The 20132-nt window shown below is 33.4% G+C and overlaps 3 protein-coding genes and 1 long non-coding RNA gene across 14 annotated transcripts; 2 read left to right on the forward strand and 2 right to left on the reverse strand.

Annotated features, from left to right (window-relative positions):
- Positions 1 to 436: 436 nt before the first annotated feature.
- LOC140182866 (conserved oligomeric Golgi complex subunit 8-like) lies at positions 437 to 3309 on the reverse strand. Of its 3 annotated transcripts, XM_072230498.1 has the most exons (5): positions 2942 to 3309; positions 2402 to 2456; positions 2105 to 2243; positions 1156 to 1340; positions 437 to 960 (listed from the first exon to the last, which is right to left on the reverse strand). In XM_072230498.1, the coding sequence occupies exons 2-4, from the start codon at positions 2426 to 2428 to the stop codon at positions 1213 to 1215; spliced, it is 294 nt and encodes a 97-aa protein (XP_072086599.1). In that variant the 5' UTR covers positions 2429 to 2456; positions 2942 to 3309; the 3' UTR covers positions 437 to 960; positions 1156 to 1212. The 3 variants fall into 3 exon arrangements, with proteins under 3 accessions (XP_072086599.1, XP_072086597.1, XP_072086598.1); XM_072230496.1 differs by lacking the exon at positions 2402 to 2456 and having other exon boundaries at positions 2942 to 3207; XM_072230497.1 differs by lacking the exons at positions 1156 to 1340; positions 2402 to 2456 and having other exon boundaries at positions 2942 to 3268.
- A 5382-nt stretch (positions 3310 to 8691) lies between these two features.
- On the reverse strand, positions 8692 to 10900 carry LOC140182868 (uncharacterized). The gene is made up of 2 exons (XR_011879110.1): positions 9877 to 10900; positions 8692 to 9191 (listed from the first exon to the last, which is right to left on the reverse strand). It is a non-coding gene; the product is annotated as an uncharacterized lncRNA (long non-coding RNA).
- On the forward strand, positions 9188 to 11385 carry LOC140182867 (uncharacterized). The gene is made up of 2 exons (XM_072230499.1): positions 9188 to 9604; positions 9865 to 11385. The coding sequence occupies exons 1-2, from the start codon at positions 9533 to 9535 to the stop codon at positions 10246 to 10248; spliced, it is 456 nt and encodes a 151-aa protein (XP_072086600.1). The 5' UTR covers positions 9188 to 9532; the 3' UTR covers positions 10249 to 11385.
- Positions 11386 to 12511: 1126 nt separating this feature from the next.
- On the forward strand, positions 12512 to 20132 carry LOC112783124 (conserved oligomeric Golgi complex subunit 8). Of its 9 annotated transcripts, none has more exons than XM_025825901.3 (14): positions 12920 to 13223; positions 14663 to 14762; positions 15387 to 15687; positions 15854 to 16006; positions 16600 to 16748; positions 16859 to 16936; positions 17066 to 17159; positions 17261 to 17335; positions 17465 to 17761; positions 18075 to 18142; positions 18225 to 18279; positions 18436 to 18574; positions 19329 to 19513; positions 19709 to 20132. In XM_025825901.3, coding segments are annotated over exons 2-14 (1821 nt in total). In that variant the 5' UTR covers positions 12920 to 13223; positions 14663 to 14760; the 3' UTR covers positions 19934 to 20132. The 9 variants fall into 9 exon arrangements, with proteins under 9 accessions (XP_072086603.1, XP_025681688.1, XP_072086602.1 ...); XM_025825904.3 differs by having other exon boundaries at positions 12923 to 13223; positions 15401 to 15687; XM_072230500.1 differs by having other exon boundaries at positions 13085 to 13223; positions 17261 to 17316; positions 17473 to 17761.

The raw sequence follows: 20132 nt of genomic DNA on the forward strand, positions 1-20132 counted from the left end.
TAGTTAAAAAATAAAAGTTTATTTATAATACTTATCTTTATTATGAATTTTTTATTTTAAAATTATTTTATTTTAAAATATTATATAAAATTTTAAAGAATTTGAAAAAATAAATTATTCTTCGTTATAAACATGTTTATTATAATTTTTTAAAATTTTAAAAGTTGTTTTACCAAACACAATTGTGATGCTTGTGCTTATTAAAAGTCATTTTTAATTTGATTTTACCAAACGCAAGTGCTGCAGCTTTTAAAAAGCCGTCTTTTAAAAGACAGCTTTTATAAGCTACTTTTAAAAAGTAAAAGCTTTACCAAACCAAGCCTACATCTGTTCCTTGAGGAACTTGGAGACCCATCTGGAAAAGTGTCTTTCATGGTTAGGGATTTCAATGTTATTAAGGGTAAGAAAACAACACTCTGCAATACAAGCAACAATCTCTGTCAAAATTCTCTTCTTTCTTAGGACAAATGCTTTCTATGGACTAGAAGATTATGTAAATTTGACGAAATTCAACAATATAATTACAGCTAGCGACATCCTTTCTTGAAGATACAAAAGAATAATAAAATGCAAACAAGGGAAGAACAGAAATACATTTATATCCATTTATATCCATCACTAAGACGTCACACTATCATTCATGGGCTTTTCAGTATTATTGGTGTGTTCTTGTTCTGTCTCTGGAATAGGGACTTCCTCCATCACCACCTCATCAGCATTGATGGCTTCGGATTCTTTGGCGGTAGGGGTTCCTCCGTTCTTTGCTGCTGCCAGAACATCGCCATTCTCATCTGCACCCTTTGCTTTGCCATTGTTCACTGGTTTTGGGAGCTCTCTTGCAGCAGAGGATGTCTCTAATAGGCGGCTGATTCCGTCATACAAGTTCTTAGCATCCATAATAATTGTTGCTCCACCGGGGTAACATCATCCAAAACATGTTGCAGAATGAGGATAAGCAACCTATACATCAAAATAAAAATTTCAAGGAATCAAGAACATATATTTACAGTAATTTATTGAAAGAGCATGAGAGCAGATTAGCAGCTCAAATTATAAACAATAATTTTGTATCATACTCCACTTAATGAGACAAAGGTTAGTTAATTTGTTATTATTTTTATAATATCACTCTCATGGATGTAAATCATAAAGCACCTCAATAAATGCCCGACAGAGTGAGAGGAAAAGTGCTGATTCGTTCGCTCTGAGCACTCAAGTTGTATTGTACAGCAACAATGAATCAGAAACAGCTCGTAATCCCTTAATCAATTCTTGGACAACGACATGTTTTAGACTTATTGAGGCACATGGACGCAGCTCATTTATTGCTGCAGATACACCTGCAGCCACCAAAGAGATAGCAGTGCAAATGAATCCAAGGATAAATGAGACTGACTAGGGGAGGAGGACTAAGTGATGAAGCACAATAGCACATATAACATCATCCCATCATAAGATTAACCGCACACATTTAATAAACTTGCTACAAACATCACATATCAACCATGAATATTTCCATTATGCATTGCCATTTATATTTTTTATCTGATCCAGAAGTTTATAGACACATTCACACACACACACAAAGTGATAGAGAGTGTATGTGGTATCAATCAACAATAGACCATATTGTAAAACAGAAATTACATCATTCAATAACTTCTGGTAGAAATTGGTTTTGATTAACCCAACTACTGTGTCAATTGTTGATGAGAAATTGCAAATTTTTAAAAATTAAACAGTCAGTATGAAATTAGCATTTCAGTGGAATATCACAAGTGTCCAATTTTATCAGCAGTATACATGCCTTAATTTATTCAGTTGATTTTGTGAGGATCCATTCTGCAAGAAGTTATTCATTGGGGTAAAGTTGGTCTGAATTGAACTGGAATAAAGATGATTGGCTTTACAAGAGTGTAGAGTATTTTCACACTAGTAATAAGAAAGGTTGATTTACACTTTTTGAACCCGTTAGAACTCTTCATCCTATACTCTTATTCAAATGAGGCAGTTGATATGAACTTGCAACATGAATTTGTAGATATAGGCAGATGATGAAGCATCAGCAATTTCCAATTTAGCAAGAAACAATAACTTGACTTACCATTAATAAAAACAGCAAGAGGTGGATGCTCCATCAAATAAGATGGTGGAGTGACATCCTCCTGACTTTCTTCACCAACAGTATTTGCAGGGAAGCCAACAGCTGGGAGCGGAACCCACCGATGCGAATCCAAGACCAACTGAAAACAAATCAAATACTTGATTGATCATGACATGAAATTGGCCAACTTACTGAGAATAATATGGAGCCCATTGGCTCATTTGAATTAATGAAAAATGAAAAATACATAATTTCAGTTTACACACATGCAAAATAGTTTAACTGCACTGAACTTACCTGAAAGTTCTCTACTGCGGTACTCATATTCTTTGAGAATAAGTTAAGAACATCCCTGTAGAAAAACCAAAGTGTATTATGATGTGCTTTGAGTATGACTTAACCTAGTGAAGATCATAAAAAGAACTATGTTTGACTGCTCCACTGTACTGTGTTGAGCTCTTTGTTTTCAAAAAAAAAAAACCCCCTATGTAGCCCGCAACATTGGCCAAGATGCATCTAAAGTTCTATTCCCTTCCCAAAATTGGAAAAGTCATCCCAACAATCAGATATGTGTCAATCGGCTCATGAAGAAATATTATATCAAATTGGATGAATTTAATCTTATACTTGCCAATTGCATTAGGACTTTATCACTCCTAAACAAATTCTCAACTCAACGCACAAAAAAGCATAACTACGCTTGCAATACTAAGGAAATCAGCTAATGCTTACAATTTAAGCTTAATTGATATCAAAACTGACATTTGAAAAATCTGAACAATACATAACACACAATAAGAAAAATATAAACCAAATTATTTTAAAAATAAAAATTACCATGGCTTCAAGATGCTTGTCAATAAAGGTGACTTCCTCACGAATTGCTATCAATGCATCCGCAGCGGAAATGAATGACCGGTAATTCGTTACGGCAACCTCCTGCATTTGCCGCCGGATCCGCTCTGCATCAACGCGAAGCAGCTCCGGTTCCTAAAAAAACATCCATCACAACAATTAACACTTCTTTTTCTTGCCGTTTACTTGTTTATTCTAGTATTTATTTTATAAAGAATAGAATTGAACGAAGAAGAATGAAAATTTGTGCTTATTTTAAAGGAGGAAGGATATGTATATTGTACATGATAATTATTTTAGATTTTTTTTATTCTAAAAAAAATAGTCTTCATTTTTTATCAAAATCTTCAACCGGCACGACCTGTTCACCCGCTTTTTTTATTGAATTAAAAAAATATTTTTATATTTTTATTTTTAAAATTATAAATTTAATATCAATAATTAAAAAATAAATTATAAAAAAATATTTTAAATATTTAATATATGTAGAAAGTATAAAATAAATAAATTTAAATTAAAAAATAAAGGAAAAAATTATATTGTTATTATGTGTAACAAAATCAAGATAAAGATTTAGTAATATTATTTACAAATTAGTTATTTATATATTAAATTTACTTATTTTTTCAATCCTATTTAATTTTGAATAAATTTAAAAATTTATATTCATATTCAAAGCACTATTTTAGAAGATACATAATTTTAATAGATAAAAAATTATTTTTTTAATCTTATATTGAACATCTTTAATTATCTTAAATCTTATTATTATTTCAAAATTATTAATTTTTATTTTGATTATATCATCTCATCATACTATACACTATTATTTTTTTTTTTACATGTATAATTATTATTGTCTCGCCGTCACTATTATGTTGCCTTGTTTTATTGTCCTTCCTTATTTTCTTCTTCTATTAACCCCAATCGCAATCAATTACTACCATATCATACATATCCATTGTGTTAACTTTTGAGTTGTTAAAGATTTGTTAAAAGAATTATTTTCTTGTTTAATTTAGATATCTAGATGTATAACTATTATATAAATACTCATTTTTTATACTTACTTGTTAAGTCATATTTTATCATTTTAAAAAAAAAATTTAAGATATCAAGCATTCAAAAGTTTTGTATAAAATAATAAAATAAAAAATAAAAAAATTTATAAGTTATTTAATTTTTTTAATATATAGAATAATTGAATTTAAATTAATTTAGATATAATACTAAAATCATTACGTTATTACTATGTGTAACAATGAAGATATAAATTTATAAAAATTTATATTTAAATTATAGTTAGCTCTATCCTATTTTAATATAAAATTTACATTTCTAATCTTTTTTATTAAAAATTAATTTATTGACCAATTATTCGCTAATTTTTCGATTTTACAATAAAGATGGTGAAAAATGTAAAGACATTGATAAAATAAAAGATATAAACTAAAATTAACATAGAATTGAACAAAACACAAAGATGGTAAAAGATGTGAAGACATTGATGTTCACTTAGTCCATTTTTTGATTTATTAACCATTTGCAGACACGATATTTTTTTAGGAGATGTGTTATCATGGTTACAGGAGTAATAAAACTGTTTTTATTTTAGTGGGAGGTTATTAGATTTTTTAAAATAAATTTTATGACTATTTTGTTCTTATAATTTGCTTTATGAAATAATTTTTTAGAGGGTAAATATAGTTAAAAAAATTGGAAACTAAAGTCGTGGTCAACTCTTTGTATTGGTTTTATAGATTTTCACCTTTTGTTATATGGTACAACAATTATATATAATATAATAAATGGTACATATTCTCGTATATAAGAACATGGGACTTAATATTACCCTTTTATGGAGTTTCTTTGCCTTAATAAAAGAACTAATATCATTTAGACTTAATGTTTATTTTTGTACTTAATAAAAAAACTAATATCATTTAACTTTAATTTTTTACTTTCAAGATACACGAAAAGATGTAACCCGTTTATGCATTAGATAATTTAAAAGATACTTATTATATAGAAAGTTAAAAATATTCTAAACTTAAAAAACTATTTAATAACAAAATTAAATTTATTCAAAATCGTAAAAAGAGTTAGAAAGAGAAAGAGAAAGTTGAAACTTTTTAACTAATTACAAAAAATCACCACCATCAAAGCTATTACAATTGAGTATATTAAGTAAGGTTTAAGAAGCAAACCAGAACGATAAATCTAAGTTTTCTATCTCTCTTTATATAATGTTTTACTTTAACTAACTATTTTTTATGGATAGTATTCAAATGACGAACAAAATAATAAGAAGATTCGTATTAAATTATGAAAATTAATCTCATCCTTATAATACGATGACATTAGTTCAAACATGTAAAATGAAATAATAAAGTATAGTTTAATTGATGTGCACAATAAAATAAATATCAAACTTATAAAATAGCAGTCAAATGTGGATAGCAATGGTTGCCTTCTATTCTAAAGTACTATATTAAATTGCGACTTAAAATTTATAATTATTAGTTAAAAAATTTACAATTATGTACTATTTTTTATTATTTTGGTTGAAAATTATATATTTTGATATTGTTTTTCATGATTACTGACATCAAATTTTGATAATTTCAAAAAATTTTAAATGCTTTATGTCTTAGTTCTTTTAGCAAAATTTCAACAACTCATAAAAGTTAACATAATAGATAGTTATAAATTAAAGTGATAGACAAGAGTAAAAGTTGCCATGATGATACTTGGTAATAATTAATAACGACCGGAAGAAGAGAATGTGGAAGGAGAAGAAAAAATGAGAAAGGAGAACAAGGTAATATAATAGTGACGATGAGATAATGACATATATGTGTATAAACAACAATATATAGTAAGAGAAAGAATAGTGTTTGATACAGTGAGGTGATATAATACAAATATAAATTAATAATTTAAAAAAAATGCAATTAAAGATAGTTTAAAAAATTAAATATAAAATTAAAAAAATATTTTTTATCAATTGAAATTATGCATAAAGATAAAGAGTATTTTGAATATAAATTTTTATCTCTATTTTAAATGAAATACTATTAAAAATAAATAAATAAACTTAATAACCTTTTTAAATAGTTAATTATAAATAATATTTTTAAATCTTAATTTTTATTTTGCTACACATAATAACAACATAATAAATTTGTTTAATATCTTATTTAATTTAAATTTATAAATTTTATACATTCTAAAAGTTAAATAATTTATAAAATTTTTATTTTTGTTTTTAATTTTTTAATTTTTAATGTTTAATTATTTTATTAAATTTATAATTTTAAAAATAAAATTATAAAAATTAATCTTTTCACAATAATAGAAAAGTGGCTGAACAGACACGATAGTGCCTGTTGAGCCGCTAGTTGTTATAGATGAACTAATATATGATGGTAACTAACTGCGATTAAACAGAAGATAGAAAGAGAATAAAAAACGGAGAAAGAAAAAGAGAACAAGCTAATATAAGAGTGGTGGTAAGGTATATGTAGATAGATATATAATGGTAAGAAAAAAGAATAATGAAACCAAAAATTAAAAACTCTAAAAGAATAATAAAACTAAAGATAATTTAAAATGTTGACTATAAAATTATAAGAAATAAATTTTTTTTAGCTATTAAAATTATGCGAGAGAAAGAGTGATTTAAATATAAATTTTTATAAATTTATAATTGAGAAATAAATAAATTTACAAATATTTATAAATTTATATCTTCATTGTTACACATAGTAACAACGTAATAATTTTAGTATTATATCTACATTAATTTAAATTCAATTATTCTATATATTAAAAAAATTAAATAACTTATAATTTTTTTATTTTTTATTTTATTATTTTATACAAAACTTTTGAATGCTTGATATCTCAAATTTTTTTTAAAATGATAAAATATGACTTAACAAGTAAGTATGAAAAATAAGTATTTATATAATAGTTATACATCTAGATATCTAAATAAAACAAGAAAATAATTCTTTTAACAAATCTTTAACAACTCAAAAGTTAACATAATGGATATGTATGAATCAAAGTGATAAATAAAAATGAGAGCTGCCATAATGATATCGTGATAATTGATTGCGATTGGGATTAATAGAAGAAGAAAATAAGGAAGGACAATAAAACAAGGCAACTGATAAAATTAGTATCAGTGTTTTAAAATAGCGGCCATGGCGGCGCTATGGCAGAATGGCGTGGGCGGATTTGGCCTCGCCGCCATATGTAGGCCACCGCGACGTGCTTATCACGGCGGGGCAAAAGGCGCTGCAATTGCGGTGGCGCCATGGCGCGAGAATGGCGGGTTTTTTCGGATTTTTTAAAAAAATTCGAGGGTAATTGGGTAATTTTGCAAAACCCTAAATGAAAGAGTAACCCACGTTCAACCGCTGCAGTTCAAAAACGAGCCTTCCTCTCTGAACGTCCAAAACGGCTCTTTCTCTCTGTTCTCTTTCTCTCTTCTCTTTGCCTCCAATCACCGCCGATCTTAGCCACCGCCCATCGCCGCCGCCTGTTGCCGTTCGTCGCCGACCATCACCGCTGGTGGTCACCGCCGCTCATCACCACAGTTCCCTCTTTTTTCTGGTTTGTAGAAGTTACCGTTCCTTTTTTTTTTTCATTCAGTTCACTCACTTCACTGTCTCTTTCTCCTTCTCTTCCCTCATAAACCTCTCTTCCTCCAATTTTTTTTTCCTTTCAGCTCAGTTCATCATGTCAACTTCTAGACCAGCCCGTAATTCTGATGCCCCTGCCTCTACCCCTGCCCTTACCCCTGCCCCTGCCCCTGCTGGCCATGCTGCTGGAACTGCTGCTCGTCCTGCATAAAGTATAACCAACAACTCATCGAGAGGTACAACCTTAAAAATGAAGTTGACCCTATTGCACTCAATGACATTGATGAGTGTAATGAGTGGTTAGTGGGAGAAATTGGGACTGCCACCTTTCGAGATGATGATAATATGGATGATGATGCTGATTTGGTTCATCAAAATGACAACACTTTGAGTTGGAACCTTGTTTTTGAAGCAATGGGAGGACATGAGCCTACAACATATACTAGAAGACAACAAAATAGAAAAAGAAAAGAACCTGCAACTGCAAGAGGTGGTGCAAAGGGTAGACCAAGTGGGTCTAAGGCTTCAAAAAAAGGAAAAGGAAAAGCAGTAATTGTGTAATTGTGGAAGAGGAAGAAGAACCAGAATTTGAAGATGAAGAGGATTCTGAAAATGAAGAAGAACAAGAAGAGGAGATTCAATTTAATGATACTGAATCAGAAGATGATGAGGGGGTAGAGGGTCACCATAATAATCGTGTTAATTTAGATGAATTTGATGAGAGCTAGAATGTAGATGGTTTATAGTTTTTATGTTTTATGTCTTCTATTTTATGGCTTGCTTATGACTTTTGAGTTATGATTTGAACTTGATGTTATATTTATTTACTAAATTTGCTACTATATTTGCTATATTAATTAGATGTTTTATGACTAGAAAGTTGCTTATATAGATAGATTTTATAGTTTATTATATTTGCAATTTTTCTGCATGTTTTTTTTGCACATATATGTGTATTTTAGAGGTAATCCGCCATTTCCGCCATTTTCCGCAACGCCATCCGCTATAACTTTATGGCGGATTTTTGGCTCACCGCCATTAGCCGCCATCCGCAATAAAAAACTATGATTAGTATTAGGCTAGCCCAATTAGAGAATTATACTATAAATAAGAGTATGATGTAATAATGTAGGATATGCATGGTGTAATTGGAAACTCTACTTTCTCTCTTTGACCCTAATTGTAGGGATTTCTCTTCTATTCTCTCTGATTATCTCTAATTCTTTCTAGTTCTCGATACAAATTCATATCAAATGGTACTTTCATTGAACACCATGCCAAATTCCTACGATGACACAATTTGGGATCAAATTCAAACTAGCTTAGATCGCTTGAATTCAGATTATGAAAAACGATCCAAGATACCTGCAGAAATTCAGGCAACTTGCAACAAAATTGGTGAAACCGTGACCAAGAGGATCCATGGGGAAGCCGATTGTGCACTACCAGCAGAAATTTCAACCAAAATCCAGAAGCAGCAACATCCAATTTTTCAGATTCAAGCCAAATCAACCTCAGCTTTTCAGCCAATCAACAATAATTCAACCGCTCCAGAAGTAAACAATTCAACACTTACGGCTCTGCAATTTCAGAATTCAGCATCAGATTATGAGAATGCAGCATTGATGAATGCAGCAACCAATTTTTCAGAATTCAACATGACTCCAGTTCACCAGAAGAGGATGAAGAAGCAGAAGAATCAGATTTCAATTTACAAGTTCGACCACAACAGCAACAATCAAAATCAACAAAAATTACAGATTCAACAAGAAATTCAGCACTAAATTCAACAACAATAGATCACAAATTCAATTTCACAAGATCAGCGTGCAAATCAACAAGTTCAGATTATGCAATTGATGCAGAAGATGCGGTGCCACAATTTCAGCAACAACAAAATTCATGCCAACCTTCAGAACCCATGGTTGCAGAAGAAGAAGAACTCAATGCAAATTCAGATTCAACAAACAATTCAACAACAAATTTGCAGAAGGTATCAATAATTTTAGATCCAGATTTTCAAATCCACATCCAAACAAAACCGCATCAGAGATATCTTCTTCCAAAAACAAGTTCAACCGATTTGATCACACAAGCAACCAGAATTTCATTCGAATTCTATATCATTGATATATCTTTTTTCTTTCTTTCACCCTTCATTTTTATCTGTATATTCTTATTGCTTTACAACTTATAATCAGATTCGTTTTTATTTTTTTTTATCCAATTCTCCAATCAGATTTCCTGATTCAGGGACCAGCTTACCTGTATGCCGGAACGCAACCTCTAGATGCCGGTGGCCGTCCGTGGCGGGGAACAAATCCGGTCAAGGACGTAGAAGCGGCAGATCTGACAACTGGTAATGGCGCCGAGGATGGCGCCTCCATGAAGGGGGAGCAGATGTTCGAGACGCCCTGGGTTGACGGAGTGGCAGCAGCGACCAACACCAGAGATCCTCGAAGGTGTGGCGGAGGGTTCCGGCGCGTGTCTCCGATCTTGGCAAGACCAGCTCCACTCCTTGCGGCGGTCTTCCCTTGGGGTCGCGAAGATGCAAAGCGAACAGCCGGCGATGCTCTATGGTGCTGTGCAGAAGACGTCGGAGCAGAGAGAGGACAGGGCAGTGGTGGTTTGGCTTGATGCTCGCACGGTGGTTAGAGTGGCCGAAGAAGAAGATGGAGTTGGCGGGTTCCGACATTGGGATGGCCAGAAGTGGCGACCGACGTGCTCTGTGGAGGGGTGGACCGCAGGAGGTCGACCGTGGTTCGATTCGGCGAGGGCACACCCAGGAGAATTGCGGCCAGATCGCGATGTGGGAGGGGAAGACGATCGCCAGTTTCCACCACCGAAACCGCCGGACCCATCGAAGACCGTCCCAGATGACGCTGCACGGCGGCTAGGGGGTGTTGCAATCGGCGCCTCCGTGGCAGGGAGGGATGAGGGCGTCCGATCTCGAAGGCGATTCTGCGACGTTGTCGCGCCACGCGAAGGAGAACCGCGAGCTCTTCGCAGAGGTCGGCTCCACCATTCTTCACGGATAGTGCCTAGGCCACCACCGCTCATGGCGGCATCGTTTCCCTGGGATCGTGATGCAGAGGCGCCAAGCCTCGAGTTCCCCAGCAATGGCGGCACACGCGGTTGTTGGCTCGTTCCGTGGTGGGTGGCGCCCAAGGAAGGAGAAAGGACAAAGCGAGAGGCAGTGACGGAAGGGGAAGAGGCACAGGCGGCGCCGGTGGTTCTCCCGACAGCAGTGAAACCCAGGGCAGGGAAGGGAGGAGCCACTGGGGATGCTGCAGGAGGAGAGGAGAAGCGTTGCAATTCTGAAGGAGATGACCCCTAATTTTGAAGTGGGCTTCTGGTTGGGCCTTCAAATGCATCGAGCACAATTAATTAGCCTGGTCTAAATTTGGGTTTCTTTTCAACAAAAATTATTTTGATACTTTTATGGGCCTAAATTTTTTTAAACAATGGAATCCTAGTGGTAAATTATTTTTTTGTAGCAGTAGCATAGAAAATATTATTTTAGAATTCTTTGATTTTTTTTATTAATTGTAATTAGCTTTTATAATTTTTATTGGGATTTATATTTTTTTTTTTTACAATCTTGAGGATAAGATTGTTTTGAAGGGTAAGATAATGATACAATTAGTATTGGGCTAGCCCAATTAGAGAATTATACTATAAATAGGAATATGATGTAATAATGTAGGATATGCATGATGTAATTGGGAACTCTACTTTCTCTCTTTACCCCTAATTGTAGGAATTTCTCTTCTATTTTCTCTGATTATCTCTAATTCTCTCTAGTTCTTGATACAAATTCATATCAGCAACATAATAGTGACGGCGAGACAATAATAATTATACATGTAAAAAAATAATAACAAAAAATAATAGTGTATATTATGATGAGATGATATAATTAAAATAAAAATTAATAATTTTGAAATAATAATAAGATTTAAGATAATTAAATAATTTTTTATCTATTAGAATTATGTATCTTCTAAAAGAGTGTTTTGAATATGAATATAAATTTTTAAATTTGTTCCAAATTAAATAGGATTGAGAAAATAAGTAAATTTAATATATAAATAACTAATTTATAAATAATATTAGTAAATCTTTATCTTGATTTTGTTACACATAATAACAATATAATTCTCTTTTTTTTTTAATTTAAATTTATTTATTTTATACTCTCTACATATATTAAATATTTAAAATATTTTATTTTGTTTCATAATTTATTTTTTAATTATTGATATTAAATTTATAATTTTAAAAATAAAAATATAAAAATATTTTTTTAACTCAATAAAAAAGTGGTTGAACAGGCACGGCAGTGCCGGTTGAGTCGCTAGCAATGTTCTAAAAACCGGACCGAATCGGCCAATCCGACCGGTTCAACCTCGAACCATAGACACAAACAGTTTGATTTGATGTCTAAAACCATAAATTATAAAACCTGATGTAAACTGTTGAAACGGCTGAGAACCGGACGATCGAACTGAAATCAGAACCGGTCGGTTCGAATAAAACGATGCAATTTTGCGCTTAAAGGGAGAAACAAGACGCGCTTCTCCATCTCCTTCCTCATTCCTTCAAGCAGAACATGCCCAACCTCAACCAGGAAAAAACCTTAGCCGCCACCACCGCCGCAGGCGCTGTGCTACTGCTGCTGGTTGTGTACTTGTGTTTTTGTTGGAAGCATAAACGATTAATAGCAAAATTTCCAATAAATAATAGAAACCATAAACGGTTTTTTATTCTGTTTTAATATAATTACAATATTCTCCATATCATCATCAACTGTGATTTCGATCTGTGTTTTTATCACGTATAAATTGCAATAAAATTTGAACATAAATATGTTGATATGTTCGTGTATATTCCTTGCCAGGAAAAACGGATGGAGCTTTTTGCATCAAACAATGGGTAAGTGGCCTTCTTCCAACCTTGGGTATTTTGGTGAGTGAGCTGAAATTGTTTAAAGTTGTTATTCTATTTTATTTTATTGAAATAAATCAAATAATTGATTTATAATCAAGGTTTTGAAAACCGGATCGGACTGGTCGGTTCAATTGAGTTAATCAGAAACCAATTAAGTAGCCGGTCCGGTTCACTTATAAAACCCTCTTACAAAAAATTGGTAAAAAAAATCAGGATAACCGACGGTTAACCGACGAACCGGTCAAACCGCCCGGGTTTCAGTATGTTCCGGTTTTTCCTCAAGCCTCGAAGCGGCGCCGTTTTGGCGCTGGGTAAAAAAAAAAAAAGGGAAAAAAGGGGCTGAGGTAAAAATAACGTTGCTGGAGCCACTTTCCTGAGTTTCCTCTTCGAAGAGTAGTCACCCCCAACCCCCTCAACCTTCTTCCCCACAAACGCCACCGTCACCTCCACCAAAGGCCGGAGCGAAGATCACCGTCGCGTGTCGAAGCGTCACCGTCGCGGATCGAGGCAGCTCTCGCGGATCGAAGCGTCACCATCACCGAAGCATTGGCGTCGTCTGGTCCTCGGCTTAGCATCGTCGTGGTTGTCGTCTGCTTGTCGTCGTCACCGAAGCGTTGGTCGTCGTCTGGCTCTGACCCTCTGTGTTCTCCGCCTCTCCCGCGGTGAGTGCTTCACTGTTTTTGGTTTTCAATTAATTTTGTGTATTTGGTGTTGGTGACAAAACTGTATGAATTGGGCAGATTTGAGTTCATGGGTTTTTGGTTTTTTCAATTAAATTTTTATTCAGTGAAGAATATAGGGCATATTGGAGTTCACAAATTCAGATGCAGATGCAGAGTTCTTCTGAGTTCTTGTTCTGTTGAGTTCTTCTGAGTTCAGTTTTAGAATTTTGCTATATAAATTAAAATTCTGCTCTGTTGAATTTTTATTTGAATTTTGGTATTTTGAATTTTGCTGAATAAATTTAATTCTGCTCTGTTGAATTCGGCTATATTGAGTTTTGGTGAATTAACCAGATGAATTGCTGAATTTAATGATGTTGATTGTCGTATGAATTGATATATTCGTCTGGATTTTGGATTGCTGTCATTTTGAATTTAGATGGAACAGCCACAAAATGATCAGCATTCACAGCAATTGATATTTTTTTAATAAAATCAAAATGATTGGTAGAAAAGATGCTTGACCCCTGTATAATCAATAATCTTGAGAAAAGTAGAAAGGTTATTTGTAGTTTATCATTAAGAGAGAACTTTTATACAGGTCAATAAAACTAGACTCCAAAATCTTTCAAATCAGAGAACTTAAATTAGTAGCATTATAGATAGAATATAGATAACATAAAATGCACCCAACAAAATTTCCAAGTCCATTCACTAAAGTATTGAAGACAGCACAAAACCAAATCTATATATAATGTCATTGCAGCAACTCACAAGGACAACATGGTAATAACAAACTAAACATGGTAAGATATATGTCATTAATATTGATTTCTTATTGAGTTTTCCTCCTATTTTATTAGATGGAGGAGACATGGAAGTTGAGGTGAATATGCCTGATATTGTAACTGAATCCTCAAATACTTCTTTTGGTGGTACTTCTAAAAATGGTGGCTTTGGATTACCTGTTTATGATGGAGACATCGGAACACTTAATGATGATTATGACTTCTGATGAGTAGTGTTTTTGTTTTGTTGAAGTATTGTTTGTTCAATGTTGTTTCTTTTGGTTGCAAAACATATTGTGTTTGTCATTTATGTGAGTCGTGATTTTTTTTTTAGTTATAAACTTTGATATTTGAAGTTGTTTATGACTTTTTAATGATAAAGTATGGATAATTTATTTTGTGAAATTGTTAAATTTTAAATTTTATTAGTTTAGAAATTATTGAATTTAAACTTCTAAAACTATATATTGAATTTTTTATAATTTTACTCTATATTTAATTAAACCGGTTCAACCACAGTTCAACCCCGGTTAAACCATTGAACCATTAAACCAGTTACTCGACCGGTTCGATGACCGGTCCGGTTCTCGCAACCTTGTTCATAATACAGATTATTCACTAATTAATTTATATGGTTCTTGCATCTTCTAGGCTAATGAATTGGATGCTGACCACCTTGTTGATTTCATACACAAACTGTAAATAAACGACAGACAGAAAACTTCATAGTTGGATATATACAATAATTAATGTAAGCTTGAACTATCTCTTCATAAAAATTGTTTTTCCACTTGAAATTGCTTAATTTTGAAGTACATCTTATGTTGGTGTGTTTAAGAACTTTGGTAACTGTATACCACCAAGGCACCAACTAACTCTGGTTTAAGATGATAGAGGAGCTATATTAAATTACTCTTTTAAATGTACATCATATGTGACATTAGCCCTGTTTTTCTGCATTGTAATTCTTGATTTATTAATTGAAATTATGTCAATTAAAGAGAAGTGGCTTAGTGCATGGTGCATAAAACCTGCTGGTGGAGCACTTGTTAGCCCTGTTTTTCTGCATTGTAATTCTTATTATTATTTATTTATTTTATTCTTATTGTTATTTATTTTATTATGAATCGCAATGGTTTCTTGCCGTTTACTTGTTTATTCTAGTATTTATTTTATAAAGAATAGAATTGAACGAAGAAGAATGAAAATTTGTGCTTAATTTAAAGGGGGAAGAATATGTATATTGTACATGATAATTCTTTTAGATTTTTTTTATTCTAAAAAAAATAGTCTTCACTTTTTATCAAATAACTGTCTGAGTTCAAAACTTTGGTAACTGTATACCCCCAAGCTCCATAGCATTCATTCTCTTCAGGAATTTTGCTTCAGTGGATCCAGATCCTAACCACAGCAACAAACCATTGCAATTCCCACCACCACCTGCACCGTCATCTTCACTCTTCAACAACGAACCCCCAACCCAACCTCACTCCGGATCCCCCAACTGGTTATTCGAATCTCAATTTCGGAGCTCCAAAATAATGGAGCATCAGTCTCATAGCCCAGAGGAAACGACGTCGTCTTCTCCGATGGCAGCGCTGCTCCCCTTGGCCTCCGACTCGCAGCAACCTTACGTCTCCGAACTTCTCTCCTTCACCCTCGATCGCCTCCACAAGGTTTCATTTCACTTCTCTTTCTCACAGTTAGAGTTTGTTGAATTATCTAATTAAATGTAACGGATTACTCGGCGTTAAGCTTTTCTTTTTTCGTACTATTCCAGAATGTAGTGTTGGTGATTATGCGAAAAAGAAGTGTTAATTGTTGTGATGGATGTTTTTTTAGGAACCGGAGCTGCTTAGTGTTGATGCGGAGCGGATCCGGCGGCAAATGCAGGAGGTAGCCGTAATGAATTACCGGTCGTTCATTTCTGCCGCGGATGCATTGATAGCGATTCGTGAGGAAGTCACCTTTATTGACAAGCATCTTGAAGTCATGGTAATTTTTATTTTTAAAATAATTTGGTTTATATTTTTCTTATTGTGTGTTATGTATTGTTCAGATTTTTCAAATAGTTTTGATATCAATTAAGCTTAAATTGTAAGCATTAGCTGATTTCCTTAGTATTGCAAGCGTAATTATGCTTTTTTGTGTGTTGAGTTGAGAATTTGTTTAGGAGTGATAAAGTCCTAATGCAGTTGGCAAGTACAAGATTAATTTCATCCAATTTGATATAATATTTCTTCATGAGCCGATTGACACATATCTGATTGTTGTGATGACTTTTCCAATTTCGGAAAGGGAATAGAACTTTAGATGCATCTTGGCCAATGTTGCGGGCTACATAGGGGTATGTGTTTGGTTTCTTGAATGTTACACCCCATTGGGTGGGCTGACCACATGGATCAGTTGACGCTACCGGATTGTATAGAAAATAAGTTCTGGAACTTCGGAATAATTTTGTTCAAATAGAATGTTATGATTATAGAAAAGCAATTGCCATCTTATGCCCTTGTAATTTTGATTGATTTCTTCTTGCATACAATAAAAAACACTTGTGTCGTTTTTCACATCAACCTCCTTTGTTACAGATAAATGAAGTCCCAAAGCTGACATCTGGATGCACTGAGTTCATAGAATCTGCAGAACAGATTCTGGAAAAGAGGAAGATGAACCAAACAATGCTAGCCAATCATAGCACTTTGTTAGACTTGCTAGAAATTCCCCAACTTATGGACACGTATGTTGAAATGATACATTCTCCATTGTCATGTTAATGTTTTGCATGGTGCATGAAAACACATCCTTTGTGATGACAACCAAGTCTTATAAATTTCTATGTTTGTGCAGTTGTGTACGAAATGGAAATTATGATGAGGCCCTAGATTTGGAAGCATTTGTTGGTAAACTTTCAACCATGCATCCCAAGTAAGTTTATATGTATCTTCCATATTTGTTAAACATGTTTTGGATTTTAAGAAAATGTCTTATTTCCTTTGTTCCTTTTTTGAAATGCTTATAGCTTCTTGTTATAATTTTTATTTTTCTTCTGGAGAGGTTGCCAGTTATTCAAGCATTAGCTGCAGAAGTTAGGTTAACTACCCAATCACTACTTTCTCAGCTTCTTCAGAAACTTCGCTCAAATATTCAGGTTCCTGCCCATGATTTTATTTAATGCATGTACAAATGCTGCTTGATTCATCTGGAAAAATGTTCAGACTTTTAGTTTCTTACTAATGTTACCTTTGCTAGTTACCTGAATGCCTCCGCATTATTGGATATTTACGGCGAATAGGAGTATTTAGCGAGTATGGAATGCGCTTGCTGGTGAAACTTCATGCATTTTATTTTTCATACAATATTCTTCTGCCTTTGTCTTTTGTATTTAATTTCCAATACTATTTTAAATTACCATCTTCCTGCTTCTTTTTAACTCAGACAGTTATTTAATGTTAGTTCTTAAGATGCCGTGAAGGTTGGCTTACTGGTATACTTGAGGATTTGGACCAGAGCAATCCATATGAGTACCTAAAAGGGATGATTAACTGTCACAGAATGCATCTTTTTGACGTTGTTAATCAATATCGAGCAATATTTGCTGATGATACTTCAGGAAGTGAGGAAAATTATGATGGTGGGCTTCTTTTTAGTTGGTCAATGCATCAAATTACATCACATCTTCAAACTTTGAAAGTTATGCTTCCAAAAATAAATGAAGGTGGATCTCTCTCAAATATTTTGGATCAGTGCATGGTGAGCTTCTTCTTCCATCATTTTCTACTTGATGTTGAAATCGGAATGAATTGGTATATTTCTGTAGACTTAGGACCAGATTCCCCCCACCGCAACACCCCCTGCAGCGTGAACATGCACACACAGTCACACACACACACACACATACAAACACAAACATTAGACTTAAAAAAAAGAGATAAAAATATTTATTATTGCCCCCTCTGTGATATTCCTGCTTAGTATGATGATTATGTTTATACATATATATTTTAACTTTTGCTCCATGCAGAAGTTACATTAATATTACATTGTCTTATTGCTTTTCTCACAGTACTGTGCTATGGGACTTGGATGGGTTGGACTAGATTTTCGAGGCTTGCTCCCATCACTCTTTGAAGAGTAATACATAGTTCCTTTTATGATCTTCTCTAGGTTAAGTCATACTCAAAGCACATCATAATACACTTTGGTTTCTCTACAGGGCTGTTCTTAACTTATTCTCAAAGAATATGAGTACTGCAGTAGAGAACTTTCAGGTAAGTTCAGTGCAGTTAAACTATTTTGCATGTGTAAAATGAAATTATGTATTTTCCATTTTTCATTAATTCAAATGAGCCAATGGCCTCCATATTATTCTCAGTAAGTAGGCCAATTTCATGTCATGATCAATCAAGTATTTGATTTGTTTTCAGTTGGCCTTGGATTCGCATCGGTGGGTTCCACTCCCAGCTGTTGGCTTCCCTGCAAATACTGTTGGTGAAGAAAGTCAGGAGGATGTCACTCCACCATCTTATTTGATGGAGAATCCACCTCTTGCTGTTTTTATTAATGGTAAGTCCAGTTATTGTTTCTTGCTAAATTGGAAATTGCTGATGCTTCATCATCTGCCTATATCTACAAATTCATGTTGCAAGTTCATATCAACTGCCTTATTTGAATAAGAGTATAGGATGAAGAGTTCTAATGGGTTCAAAAAGTGTAAATCAACCTTTCTTATTACTACTGTGAAAATACTCTACACTCTTGTAAAGCCAATCATCTTTATTCCAGTTCAATTCAGACCAACTTTACCCCAATGAATACTTCTTGCAGAATGGATCCTCACAACATCAACTGAATAAATTAAGGCATGTACTGCTGATAAAATTTGACATTTGTGATATTCCACTAAAATTCTAATTTCATACTCACTGTTTAATTTTTAAAAATTTGCAATTTCTCATCAACAATTGACACAGTAGTTGGATTAATCAAAACCAATTTCTACCAGAAGTTATTGAATGGTGTAATTTCTGTTTTACAGTATGGTCAATTGTTGATTGATACCACGTACACTCTCACTTTGTGTGTGTACAAATGTGTCTATAAACTTCTGGATCAGATAAAAAATATAAACGGCAATGCATAATGGAAATATTCATGGTTGATATGTGATGTTTGTAGCAAGTTTATTAATGTGTGCGGTTAATCTTATGATGGGATGATGTTATATGTGCTATTGTGCTTCATCACTTAGTGCTCCTCCCCTAGTCAGTCTCATTTATCCTTGGATTCATTTGCACTGCTATCTCTTTGGTGGCTGCAGGTGTATCTGCAGCAATGAATGAGCTGCGTCCATGTGCCGCAATAAGTCTAAAACATGTCGTTGCCCAAGAATTGATTAAGGGATTACGAGCTGTTTCTGATTCATTGTTGCTGTACAATACAACTCGAGTGCTCAGAGCGAACGAATCAGGACTTTTCCTCTCACTCTGCCGGGCATTTATTGAGGTGCTTTATGATTTACATCCATGAGACTGATACTATAAAAATAATAACAAATTAACTAACCTTTGTCCCATTAAGTGGAGTACGATACAAAATTATTGTTTATAATTTGAGCTGCTAATCTGCTCTCATGCTCTTTCAATAAATTATTGTAAATATATGTTCTTGATTCCTTGAAATTTTTATTTTGATGTATAGGTTGCTTATCCTCATTCTGCAACATGTTTTGGACGATGTTACCCCGGTGGAGCAACAATTATTATGGATGCTAAGAACTTGTATGACGGAATCAGCCGCCTATTAGAGACATCCTCTGCTGCAAGAGAGCTCCCAAAACCAGTGAACAATGGCAAAGCAAAGGGTGCAGATGAGAATGGCGATGTTCCGGCAGCAGCAGAGAACGGAGAAACCACTATTGTATGAATTTTTGTGTTAGATATATAATTATTTATGTATCTTTATCTAACAATTTAATTTCAAACTTTTGAAATCTTAATAACTCTATGGCAGTGCTTATTTTCCCCTTAATGTTTGTTAGTTTTCTTTTGAACACATTTAACAAATAGAAATATTGCAAAAATGTTATATCAACGTTCTTTTATGAATGAGTTTCAGTTATTAA

Source organism: Arachis hypogaea, chromosome 20 (genome assembly GCF_003086295.3).
Source record: "Arachis hypogaea cultivar Tifrunner chromosome 20, arahy.Tifrunner.gnm2.J5K5, whole genome shotgun sequence".
NCBI classification, from domain to species: domain Eukaryota; kingdom Viridiplantae; phylum Streptophyta; class Magnoliopsida; order Fabales; family Fabaceae; genus Arachis; species Arachis hypogaea.